Below are 14,130 nucleotides of genomic sequence, written 5' to 3' on the forward strand. Positions count from 1 at the left end.
TTACTCCCTAAAAAGGTTACTAATTACGCTACTTAGTTACTTTTATGCAAAGTAATGCGTAACGTTACGTTTGTGTTACTTTTTAAATCTGGGCAGGGCTTGTTTGTTTGTTTTTAATATAAAAAGTTCTATTTTTGTCAAATGGAAAAGCCTTTTCACACCAAAAGCCTTTTTGATGTCTGTACTGTGGACCGCAAAAGAAAAAATGTTAATTCTTCAGCAATAAAAAAAAAAAAGGAAAGCAAATGTTAGAGTCATTTTTGCTTATTAGTATGGATGAATTGGATCATCGAAAGTCGTCAGCAAAGACATCAGTTAATAAAATGGGATTAAATACATAAAGGATATCTGTATTATTGAACATATTTAATTATTGCAGGTTTGTGTCTGTTTTTTTAGTGAGTGAGATGAATTAATGCATGTTCACATTTATTCTAGAACTAAAGTAACATCTTACTCACAATTTCTCTCAACATGGGGACAGGAGAGCTTTTAATCAATAAATGGGGGGGAAGTAACTGGCATTACTTGTTTGAAAAAGTAACTCAGAAATTTTCTTGTCAATTAAAAAGTAATGCTTTATTTGAAAAAAGTAATATTACATAACTTGCATTACCCTCACAACTGGTTAGAAATGTTCTGGTGTGACCTAGTTTTGTGTTTTGGCAGGAGTTTATCAGGCTTGGTTGTCTCAGCAAACTCTCTGGAAACGGTCTACAGCAGAGAATGTTCTTCCTGGTAAGAGCTCACTCCGATTAACTAGTTACATATTACTAGATGTCTATTACAGCTAGATGGTTAGTTCAAATTACGATCCTCATAGATTTTGCAGCATTATTTTTCGTATTTTATAAATGTTCCATTTGATCATTACCTTCTTGTTTAATTTCTTTTATTTGTAATTTTTCAACTTTTATTATTGTCTTGTTTATAATTTTTTTGATCATTTATTATTTTGATTTATTTGATTATTTATTGTTTAATTTTCAGTGTATTAAAAAATGTGTCTTAATTCTGTGAATGCTTTATTTTTATTTTTAAATGTTTTTTTGTTATTTATAATTGTTTAATTTTTATTTTTTACTTTACTGATGTTTGATTTATTTATTTATTTCAATTTTAGTGTAATTCTGTGAATATTTAATTTTTTCTTACTTTACAGTTTACTATTTTTGCTTTTTATTATTTCACTTTAAAATTGTTTTATTTTGTTTTATTTTAATGTTTGTTCATAAAGTTTTGATCATTTATTTTTTTGTTTTGCTTTATTTATTATTTTTTACTTTATTGACATTTGAATATTTATTTTGTTAATTATTTTATAAATTTTTTATTTTGCTTAATTTTCAGTGTATTAAACGGTTTAGTTAATTTTAATTTTAAATTGTTTTATTTTTTATTAAATGTATCATTTATTGTTTTGTTTTACATATTTTTTTTATTAGTTTAATTTTTAACTTATTGATGTTTTATTTGATTATTTATTTTTTCATTTTTAAATGTATTTAGTTTGTTTATAAATATTTTGATCATGTATTATTATTTTGTTTGGTTTTATTTTTTTATTGATGCTTTTATTTGATTATTTATTTTTCTAATTTATTTGGGGGGTTTTTTGTTAGATTTTCAATGTATTAATATTTTTTTTACTTTTAATTCTGTGAATGTTTTATTTTTATTTTTAGATGTATTATCTTTTATTGTTTTATTTTATTTTTGTTTTATTAATGTTTTATTTAGTTTTATTTTCAAATGTATTATTATTTTTGTGTTATTTTATGATATTTGCTTTTTCTTTAATTTCATTATTATTTATTTAATTATTATTTAATTATTTTTATTTATTTTTGTATTATTTTACTATTTTCTTACAAAGTTTTTTGACCCCTTTGACCGTTTTAAGAGAGATAAAATAATGAAGACTAATATATTCCATTTTCTGTTGATTTTATTTCCAGTTCAACGATGTTCTGATGTACACGAGTCGAGGGATGACGGCCTCCAATCAGTTCAAAGTACACGGCCAGCTTCCTCTGTACGGCATGACGGTGGGTAACATTTCATTCATTTTAGACTAAATCATAAAAAGCAATGTTTCTTTCAGCTCTATGTGTTATATAACTCCCTTCACTGACAGTACCTTTCAGTACAACAGCGTTCCCAGTGTTTAACTGCGTGCGGTCTGTTTGTTTTGGCCGTGTTCCCGCTGCCTCCGTCTCCAGTTACTAATTGCACAATCACACAAACAGGAGCTCCATTGTTCTGCAGGCCGCAGCTCCGGCGCGGCTCACTAAATTGCATATTGCATGTAAATGTAATTATCCAGAAACACGCAGCATTCAAACCACGAATTGCAATCTCGATGAGGTTTTAATTGAAAAATAATGAGCGCTTTTGTTCAGAGCTCAGAACAGGAAAATCAAGGACCAAAATAACATTAATGACAAGATTATTTATGCAAAATTACACACATTTTTCTTCTTTTGACTGTGATGGTGAAATCTCATCTGTGTGTTTTATTTTTGTTTTCATTTACTGTGTTACATTTTTAGCTTCATTGTTTTTATTATTATTTTAAAATGTATTATTATTTTTCTTATTTTATGATGTTTTTCTTTTTATATATTCATTTATTTACTTTTACGTTTTATTTGATAATTTATTATTTAGTTTTATTTTATTTTTTTCATTTTCAATGTATTATATTATTATTTTACAATTCGGTAAATGTTTTATTTTTTCTTATTTTTAAATGTATTTTTATTTTGTGATATTTATTTTTCTTTATTATTTATACTATATGTTATTAGTATTTTTAATATTTTATTTTATAATTTTTAAAAATAATTTATTATATATATTTTAATATATATATATTTCTATTCTTTTGACTCTGGTGGTAAAATATCATCAGTGTGTTTTATTGTAGTTTTCATTTATAGAGTTAATTTTTTTAGTTTCATTGTTTTTTATTTTTAAATGTTTTTTTATGTGTTATTTTATGATATTTGTTTTTTCTTTAATTTAATTCTTTATTTTTATTTTTCATTTCATTTTTATTTATATTAGATGTTTTATTTGATAATTTATTGTTTTATTTTTGTTTTAATTTTCAATATTACATTTTTTGCTGTATTTTATTCGGTGAATGTTTTATTTATTTTTAATTTTTAAATGGTTTTATTTTGTTTATTTTTACATATTTTGTTTTTTGTTATTGTTTTATTTTTGCATATATTTTTATTTGTGATATTTATTTTTTCTTTAATTTCGTTATTATTTATTTTATTAGTATTTTTAATGTTTTATTATTTTATAATTTCTTCTTTTTTATATTTTATATATATTGTTTTTATATTTTTTTTTATTCTTTTGACTCTGATGGTGAAATCATCCATGTTTTATTTTTGTTTTCTTTTACAGTGTAAAATTTTTGTGTTTCATTGTTTATTTATTTTAAAACGTATTGTTATCTTTATATTTCATTATTTTTTTATTGTTTTTATTTAATATTTTGTTTTACTGTATTATTTGTGTTATTTTGATTAATTTGTATTTTTTTATGTTTTCTTTGATAATTTATTATTATTAGTTTTTTCATTTTCAATGTATTACATTTTTATATTTTTAATATCTTATATTTTTTTTATATTTATTTTAATATTTTTATTATTACTATTTTTCTTTGAACTATGTGTTTGTGTAGATCCGTGAGAGTGAGGACGAGTGGGGCGTCCCGCATTCCTTCACTCTGTTTGGACAGAGACAGTCTGTGGTTGTGGCCGCCAGGTAATTAACATGTTCACTAATTAACCTCTTCAGGGTTTAACTGAAGGTTTGTTAATTATTACACGAGCGGCTGGCTTTCTGCTCGTCAGCATCTATGCTGTCCTCTTTCCTTGTTGTTTAATTCACTAGTTTCTGTCTGGGGAAAACGGCTCACATGTTCAATGCAAATGTGCATTTTTCCTTGTGTGTCATGCTAAAAAAATGATGGGAACATCATGATGATTATATAAATTGGCAAATGCAGTTTCAAGTAAATCTAGTTTGGTACCAGTAGATTCTAAAGAGTTATGCAATGTTTTTCTGTGATCGAGTGCATTGTATTGCAGCATTACATAAAAGCTGTTTTAAATGCATTTACTGAACTCAGATCAGAGCAGATCTGTACAGCTGAAAAAAAACACAGAATTACTCAATTTATTTGAGTTTTAATTTAATTGAGATTCTGACAAGACAGGCCAAAATTAAAGCCATGAAGTAATGACAAAAAAGTGACTTTTAAAATTATTATTATTATTATCACTGCTACTACGACTAGTAGTATTTTTATATTTAATGTGAATAATAATTTTAATAGTATTAATATTGTTAATATAAATATATGTATGTCGTAACTACATAATTTTATTTTATTTTTTTATTTTATTGTATTTTATTTTATTTTACTTTATTTTATGAGTATTTCTGTCTAATTATCAAGTTAAAATATCAAAATATCTTTGATACAAGATGCATTTATTATTTGCTATTATTTATCTTATTTTATTTTCCAGTTAAAATATCAAAACATTCTTGATACAAGATGCATTTATTTTATTTTATATGGAATTTATATAGGTATTAAATATTTTTTAATATGTATGTATTTGGTAGTAGTAAACTAATTTGATAATTATTTTTAGAATATTTTATATATATATATATATATTATTATTATATATAATTGTATTATGTATTACTTTTAATTATGTTGTTTTAGTTTTCAAATTTTCAATATATTACTGTTTTTATTTTTCCCATTAAATGTATTATTTTTGTTTTGTTTTATTTACTGCTACTAATCACTTTCCTTTTTACACTTTACTTTAAAATGTATGTCCCTTAACTAAAATGGTGGTGTCGCTGTCTTTAGTGCTTTAATTGACAGTAGCTGCATTATAAGGTCCTCTCATTGCCTCCACAGCTCAGCGTCTGAGATGGAGAAGTGGGTGGAGGACATCAAGATGGCCATTGAACTGGCGGACAAATGCAACGGTCCCTCGACTGAGATCCTGTCCAGCAGCTTCACTGACAGCAGTGAGTCAATGTTTTCTGGTTTCATCAACTGCGTTTGAACTGCTGCTACAGCTTACAGATTTGCTGATCTGACACAAAGAGCTTCATGACAGAACTATGTGTTTCAGATGAATAGTGCTTTGATGTTTTACTGTCTAATGCAATGAGATGCATATGTGACTTGTGTTCATGGTCACTGTACGCTGCATGAACACAGTGGTTGAGTCAGTTGTGTGTGTTTGCATTGGATCTCAGCCTCATGTTTCACAGGTTTCCAGTCCTGCAGATCTTCTTCACATCAGTCTCGTTTTCTTCTGCTTTATTTGTCAACTAAAGCTCTTCTGCTTCTCTTTCATCGTTGCTCTTGTCGTCTAGACGTGGAGTTTGATGTCATTGTGTTGTGACTTTTTGCTCTTCTGACCCGATGCATGAACTCGTATCTGATTTCAAAGTATTGACAGAGTTTTTGTTCGCTGTCTTTGTGTCTCATGGAAATCTTTCTGACTTCAAAGGACAACTTCTACCTGCTTTATACTAATTGTCTATGAAATTTATGTATCACATTTTATATATAGATGTGATTTTTATAGAATGTGATTTTTATATTTAATAATAATACATATGAAACAAATATATATATATATATATATATATATATATATATATATATATATATATATATATATATATATTATTATATCATAAAATCACATTTTAAGTATGTGATTTTTTTATTTTATGTATATTGACGTATATTATTTATTACTTAATGTATTTAATAATATTTAAAATTGTCTTTGAAATTTATTTATCACATTTTATATATAGATGTGATTTTTATAGAATGTGTTTTTTATATTTTATAATACATATGAAACAAAATATATATATATATATATATATATATATATATATATATATTATTATATCATAAAATCACATTTTAAGTATGTGATTTTTTTTATTTTATGTATATTGACGTATATTATTTATTACTTAATGTATTTAATAATATTTAAAATTGTCTATGAAATTTATCACATTTTATATATAGATGTGATTTTTATAGAATGTTGTTTTTATATTTAATAATACATATGAAACAAATATATATTATATATATTATTATATTATAAAATCACATTCTAAGTATGGGATTTTTTTATTTGATGTATATTGACGTATATTATTTATTACTTAATGTATTTAATAATATTTAAAATAGTCTATGAAATTTATTTATCACATTTTATATATAGATGTGATTTTTATAGAATGAGATTTTATATTTAATACATGTGAAATGAATATATATATATATATATATATATATATATATATATATATATATATATACACACATAGTAAAATCACATTTTAAGTATGTGTTTTTTATTTGATGTATATTATTTATCACTTAATGTATAATAATATTTATAAAATAAATCTATATATTTATTTATTTTTAATTATTATTTTATATTTATGTATTATATAAAACCACATTTTATGTATAGATGTGATTTTATAGAATTTTATATTATATATTATTTATTTCTTAATATATGAAATAAATCTGTTTATGTATTTTTAATTATTTTATAACTACATATTATATAAAATCATATTTTATATATGATGTGATTTTGTAGAATTTGATATTATTCATTTAATATATATAAAATCAATTCATTTTTTTATTATTATTTTATATTTATGTATTGTATAAAATCACATTTGATATATAGATGTGATTCATAGAATTTGATATAATATATTATTTGTTTAATTATATATGAAATAAATCTGTTTATTTATTTAATTATTTTATATTTTTGTAATATAAAGTCACATTTTATGAATATGTGATTTTATATATTTGATATGTATTATTACTTAGTTTATTTAATATATATCAAATAAATCTATTTATTTATATTTTTAATTATTAATTTATATTTATGTATTATAAAATCACATTTTATATATAAATGTGATTTTGTAGAATTTAATATATATTATTTATGGATTTATTTATTTATTTAATAAGATATATGAAATAAATCTATATATATATATATATATATATATATATATATATATATATATATAAATCTGTAAAATTTAATTATTAAATTATTATTATATTTTTTAATTATTATATATATGTATTATACAAAATCACATTTTATAATTTTTTAATTTGATATTATATATTATATTTTCTTAATATTATATATGAAATAAATATATTTATTTATTTTTAATGATGTTATATTCATTATTGTATAACATTATAACATTAATGTGATTTTGTTTAATTTGATATTATGTATTTGTAATTATTCTTTTTTATAAAAAAAACATAATTTTTATATACTTTACCATGGTTTTACCATGTTATTGTTGAATGTATTTTAAATACAGTGAAGCGATAACACAGTAATAATGTAGTATATACTAGTTTTTGATATATACTATGTTTACCATATCTGTGTCCTCCTGATATTGACATGATACTCTGCCATACCCAGAAGGATGATTTTACCATGGTACATATATTACAAAAACCACATTGTTTTCTTGTTTAAATGGCTGCTCTTCCCACGTTTCCCAGAATCCCCTGAGGAATCTAGCGCCGACCAGGAGTCAGAAGACGACCTGAGCGCCTCACGGACGTCTCTGGAGCGGCAGACGCCTCACCGTGGTAATACCACGGTTCACGTGTGCTGGCATCGCAACACCAGCGTGTCCATGGTGGATTTTAGCGTAGCGTTAGAGGTACAGGAGCACAGCGTCCCGCTCCACAGCTCCCCACTCTTCTCTCTGTGTTTGTGTTTAACCTTCCTCCCTTTTTCTCTCTCCTCCTCCTCCTCCTCCTCGGGGAACTTCGACTGTTTTCAAGGCGTCACTCGTAATTGGTCCCACGTGGAATTTCTGCACCATTTGACATTTTCATGATATTAAATCTGGAATTTAAGGTGTTTTATTGAAACAGTTTGAAAGCATTATCAGATCCACTAAACTTGAAGGTAAAAATAGCAGAGTGTGAATAAATGAGAGAAGATTTATTCACTGCAGAAAATCCTGATCTTAATGAGTATTTCTGTCTAATTATCCAGTTAAAATATCTAAAAATCCTTGCTACAAGATGCATTTTATTTTCTTTTATTTTTATTTTCTTTTATTATTATTAATTTATTATTATTATTATTATTATTATTATTTTTATCTGTCTAATTATCCACTAAAAATCCTTGATACAAGATGCTTTTATTATTTTAGTTTTATTTTGTTCTATTTCATATTAGTATTTTTGTCTAATTATCCAGTTAAAATATCTAAAATCATTGATACAAGATGCATTTATTTTATTTTACTTTATTTTATATGAATATTTCTGTCTAATTATCTAGTCAAAATATCTAAAAATCTTTGATACAAGATGCATTTTATTTTATTTTATTTTATTTATTTATTATTATTTTTGTACATTTTATTATTTCTGTCTATTATCCAGTTAAAAAATACTTGATGCAAGATGCATTTATTATTTTTATTTTTTTCATATGAGTATTTCTGTCTAATTATCCAGTTAAAATGTCTAAAAATCTTTGATACAAGATGCATTATTTTATTTTATTTTATTTTATTTTATATGAGTATTTCTAATTATCAAGTTAAAATATCAAAATATCTTTGATACAAGCATGCATGTATTTTTTTTTACATGCATTTATTATTTATTATTATTTATCTTATTTTATTTTCCAGTGAAAATATCTCAAAATTCTTGATACAAGATGCATTTATTTTATTTTATATGGAATTTATATAGGTATTAAATATTTTTTAATATGTATGTATTTATTTATATAAATGTTAAAAAACAGTTGTGTTGCCGAATATTTTTGTGAAATCTATTACTTTAATCTTTTGCAACATTCTAAATGTCTTTAATGTAACTTTTGAGCAGTTAAATTCTTCTTTGCACTATTGAAGGACTATAAGTTGTGTTTCTCAAGCCAGTTGATCTTAATTTAAGGATTTGTAGATGTATTAACTGAGAAGACTGAATCTAAACTCATTAAGAAGTGTTTTTGCAGTGTTTTAGTCTTGAACATTCAGGTTCCTGATGTTGTTTCCTCTTCAGATCATCAGGCCGTATCGTTTCTTCCTCCTTCTGTCCGTGTCCCAGTGTCTGTCTCATTTCTCTTTCTGTGTTTGTGTCTCTGTCCGGCTCTGTGTTAGAGGACTCTAGTCCAGTCAGTCGGTCAGAGGCCCCCGTTGCGGCCCCGCTCAGGGCCCAGGGGCCCGTGTCTCTCTCTCTGGTGTGTTGGTATCGTGTCCAAAGCCTCTGCTTTAGTGAAACCTGCAGGAATAGAGAGGTAAAACAGGATGCCAGATAACTTCCCATTTTGCTCACAAATGATTTGCTAGCATTCAAACAATGGTTAAGTGCAAGAAAAAAGCTGTTCCAGAAGACACTGGAGCTCAATTGGATTTTTTTGATTGGTGTTTGCGTTTGTTCTGAGTTGAACTGGTTGTTAAACACAACTTTACTGGTAAGCAGGTTAAAAATCCCATGTAGGAAAAGAGCTCAGTCTTATTTAAGGATCTTATAAATATTATGACATTTATGACTGTGTTTAAACCACAATTTTTATTATTAGGTAAAACTATTAAAAATAATTTCTGGTGATAAGATAAGATAAAATAAAATTAATCTGAAGTAAAAAACTAAAACTGAAACAAGAAAAAAAAGTGATTTACAATTATTATGAAGTAAAACCATTAAAAATACTTTCCATTGATAACATAGAATAAAATTTAAAATCATATTAATTAATATTAATTAAAATTAAAGTGTATAAAGGTTTATATATATATATATATATACACACACACTTTAATGAAATAAAATAAGTTTAATTTGAATTACTTAACTAAAACTAAAACTGAAAAAGGAAAAGTAATAAAAATAAAAAATAATGATTGTTATGACATTTATGGCTGTCTTTAAACCAGTATTGATATTATTAAGTAAAACCATTAAAATAATTTCCAGTATTTAATTTAAAATTTAATTTAAATATTTGAAAAATATTTGAAAATTAGAAATGTGGCATTGGAACATTTGCAATAATATAAGTTTAATTTAAAGTATTAACTAAAACTAAAACTGAAAAAAAGTGATTAAAATTAAAATAATTATGACATTTATGTCTGTCTTTAAATCAGTGTTGTTATTATTAAGTAAAATCATTAATTTAATTTAATTTCATTTCATTTAAAAAAATTATATAAAAAAAAACACCTTTGTATACTTTAATGAAAATTAAAAATGTGGCCTTGGAACATTTGCTATTAAATAAATTTAATTTGAAGTACTGAACTAAAACTAAAACTGAAAAAAGTGATTAAAATTATTAAAAAGACAAAAGCACAAAAGTAGTGCCAAGCATTTTATAATAAAATTATTAGATTTATTTTGCTATAGTATTATATATTTAATATTACTAGTAATCATTTATACTACCAATAATACTACTACTGCTACTACTACCAATAAAAATGCTGCACATAACAAAATTGCAAACAATTAAAGCTAAACCTAGAATGAAAACTTAAAATGTATATAAACAAATGTAAAAAGCTTTTCAAAATCTTCAAAAAGAAAAAGAAAAATACACTTTAATAGTATATAATTACTAAAATAATAGTACTTGATCTCTTTATTTGCTGAAGTGTCTCATAGTCAGTGATTTGTTCAGGTGAATAATTGTTTGACGTGAACAACCTGTTAGTAATTAAGCTGGACTTTCTCTTCTCTGCACATGTAATAAATCACCAACTATGTGTCCTCTGAACACTGACTGTACTTTGGGTTGTGATTGTGTTTCGGTTCAGTGTCTTTCTCTCTTTGAATGTCGTGAGTGTCTTTGCTGCTTCTTCGGTTGTTCACTAACAGCACAAATGTGACAATATATGGGACCCTGGACCACAAAACCAGTCATAAGGGTCAGTTTTTTTGAAACTGAGATTTATACTGAAAGCTGAATAAATAGGACAATATTTGGCCTACATAACTATTTGCAAAAAAAAATCTAAATATTGAGAAAATCGACTATAAAGTTGTCCAAATTAAGTTCCTAGCCATGCATATATCACTTTGTGCTGTTAGTGTCATACTTTTATTGTGCCCAGGGTCCAAAATATACAACACTGAGTAAAAATTGCCTACTATTTAGAATGTATTTTTTTGATAAAATTGTGATTTAAACCATGCATTACCTCAAATTAAGAATTGTAATGTGATGCATATTTCAAATCACAATACAAGACATCTGCGATGTTAATAAATAAAATACATTCGAATACTAAATTATATTAGTAATAAAGCAATATATACTAGTTTTATTGTAGTATTATTGTTATACTATTCTAGTTTTTGTTAATATTTTAAATTAGATTTTATTTTTATATTACTTTTATTTCAAAGTGGAAGGTAAAGTTACATTTATTAACATTAGTCAACATGAACTAACAATGAAAATATTGTTTGTTAATTATTTATTAATCTTAGTTAATTTATTAGTATTAATGTATTAGTGTATAAAATGTATACATTTTTACTGACCTCTGGTCTGATGTTTATAAAGGGTTGACGCTGTCTATATCTCAGTGATAAAAAAGGTAAAAAAAGAAAAATCTGGCATATTTCGCCCCATAAATAATAGAAAAAAAATAAGATTTTTTTATTTTAAAAATATAAAAATAGCCCCTTTTTTTGCATTTGCATTTTTATGACAATTTGTCCTAAAATTAGCATTTTTTAATGCAAATAGTACAATTGTTAGTTTACATAATGGTTTTATTTGTTGTGCAGAATTAATTATTTATTAATCTTAGTAAATTTATTCATTAGAATTCCAAAATGTACTAATGCATGATTAAAATCAAAAGTTGTATCTGTTAATATTAATTAATAGACAAGTACTCTCAGCGAATAATTTTTTTTTTAGTATTTTATACAACATGGACATAAAAAGGTAAATAAATACATACAAGATTAACAAATGTATTGATATTTAATATTAGTTAATGCATTGTTGTAAAATATTGCTATTACTAGTTTTTGTCTTTTTTAATGCATCTATATAGTTATTAATTTCTATTTATTGTTTTTAGTTATTTCAGGACTTAAAAGTGCTTAAATCTGTCGTTCAAACTAAATCAATTATTTAATCATATAGATGGTGTTGATTTTGGACCCTGGTTGTATCTGAAGTGTTTTCTCATGTTTTCTTGTGTTTATTCCTCAGAATCAGCTGTCTGGGAATCTGCTGAGGAAGTTCAAGAACAGCAACGGCTGGCAGAAGTTATGGGTGGTCTTCACCAACTTCAGTCTGTTCTTCTACAAAACACACCAGGTCAGAAATGTTGACGAAAGCCCAGTAAAGTGACAGTGATGTGTTTGGCCGTTTTTAACGTTCAAGTCTCTTTGCAGGATGAGTATCCTCTGGCCAGCCTTCCTCTGCTGGGATACTCCATCACCATTCCCTCAGAGTCCGAGAACATCCACAAAGACTACGTCTTCAAGCTCCATTTCAAATCGCACGTCTACTATTTCAGATCTGAGAGCGAGTACACCTTTGAGAGGTACGGTGACCGAAATAAACCTAAATATGACCTCGGACCACAAAACTAGTCTTACTTTGTAGGGGTCAAAATTATCGATTTTTCTTTTATAGACAAAATTATTAAAGATCATGTTCCATGAAGATATTTTGTACATTTCCTACCATAAATATAGCAAAACGTCATTTTTGATTAGTAATATGCATGGCCAAGAACTTCATTTGGACAACTTTTCTCAATACTTAGATTTTTTTTTTTTTGCACCCTCAGATTAAAGATTAAAGATTTTAAAACAGTTGTATCTTTGTATAATTCTGCCCTCCAAAGGCAAAGTGCAGTAACTACGCCAACACTGAAACTGAGAAAATGCCTTTAAAGTTTTTATGCCAACTAGTCAAACATGTTGACACTCTTGTTTCTCTGGGACAAAATTGAACCAGGAGACTTTGCCACAAGACAAAACAGTTGTCACAAAGTAATTTTAAGCCTTAACTCAATTTTACTGCGCTTTGCCTTTGGAGGGCAGTATTGTATCCTAGCAAAGCATACATCAGGGGAAAGCATTATTTATTCAGCTTTCAGATAATGCATAAATCTCAATTTTGAAAATTTGACACTTATGGTTTAGTCCAGGGTTACAAATACTCATGCAAACTCTGTTAATAATTAATAATACTTAATAAGTTAATTCATTTTAATAGTTAAATGAATAAATAAAAAAAAGTCTTTGAATAAATCAATATACTATATGTATGTATATGATTTATTTTGTTATGTTTCAGTAACAAAATGTTATACTTTATTTTGCAGTATGTTTCTGTAACACGATACAAAAGTATAACATATTTTGTTACAGCAAAAAAATGTACAAAAAAATCCAATATTTTAATTTCTTTTATTTATGCATTGTATATAATTGTACTTATTTTGTAATGTTTTTGTAAAAACGTATTATACTCATTTTAGTTTTTTTGTGCCGTTTCTGTAATAAAAATAGTCTATTACCAAAAAATGCTACAAAGTTAATATTTGCAGAAAAGTACTACTAAAAATAACTAAAAGTATCATTTGTTTCGAGAAATGATACAAAATAAAAAGCATGTACACTACCAGTCAAAAGTCTGGACACAATTGACATTTTATTTTTTTAATTTTTAATCAAATATTAATTATTTAAAAAAACAATACAATATATTTTTTATTTGATTTAATTTATTTCATTTGATTTGATTTGATTTGATTTTCAAATACAAAAAATTGTGATTCTCAGTTTGTTTGTTGAAAAACTGAAGTTAAGATTTTTTTTTTTCCCATGGAAAAAACCAAATGTTTTTCTTAAAAACAAACTGAGAATCATTCCTTGGCACAATTTGTATTTGAAAATCAAATCAAATCAAATCAAATCAAATCAAATAATATTGTATTGTA

The 14,130-nt window shown here is 25.1% G+C and overlaps 1 protein-coding gene across 1 annotated transcript in view; it reads left to right on the forward strand.

The window, feature by feature from the left end:
• farp1 (FERM, RhoGEF (ARHGEF) and pleckstrin domain protein 1 (chondrocyte-derived)) overlaps positions 1-14,130 on the forward strand; it is an 82,841-nt gene that overhangs the window by 66,969 nt on the left and 1,742 nt on the right. Inside the window, exons 20-26 of the mRNA XM_073842329.1 lie at positions 670-738; positions 1,959-2,048; positions 3,707-3,789; positions 4,970-5,082; positions 7,679-7,842; positions 12,387-12,494; positions 12,572-12,723. Coding sequence (XP_073698430.1) covers positions 670-738; positions 1,959-2,048; positions 3,707-3,789; positions 4,970-5,082; positions 7,679-7,842; positions 12,387-12,494; positions 12,572-12,723 — 779 coding nt within the window. The remainder of the gene's footprint in view (positions 1-669; positions 739-1,958; positions 2,049-3,706; positions 3,790-4,969; positions 5,083-7,678; positions 7,843-12,386; positions 12,495-12,571; positions 12,724-14,130) is intronic.

This window comes from Garra rufa, chromosome 6 (genome assembly GCF_049309525.1).
Source record: "Garra rufa chromosome 6, GarRuf1.0, whole genome shotgun sequence".
NCBI lineage: Eukaryota > Metazoa > Chordata > Actinopteri > Cypriniformes > Cyprinidae > Garra > Garra rufa.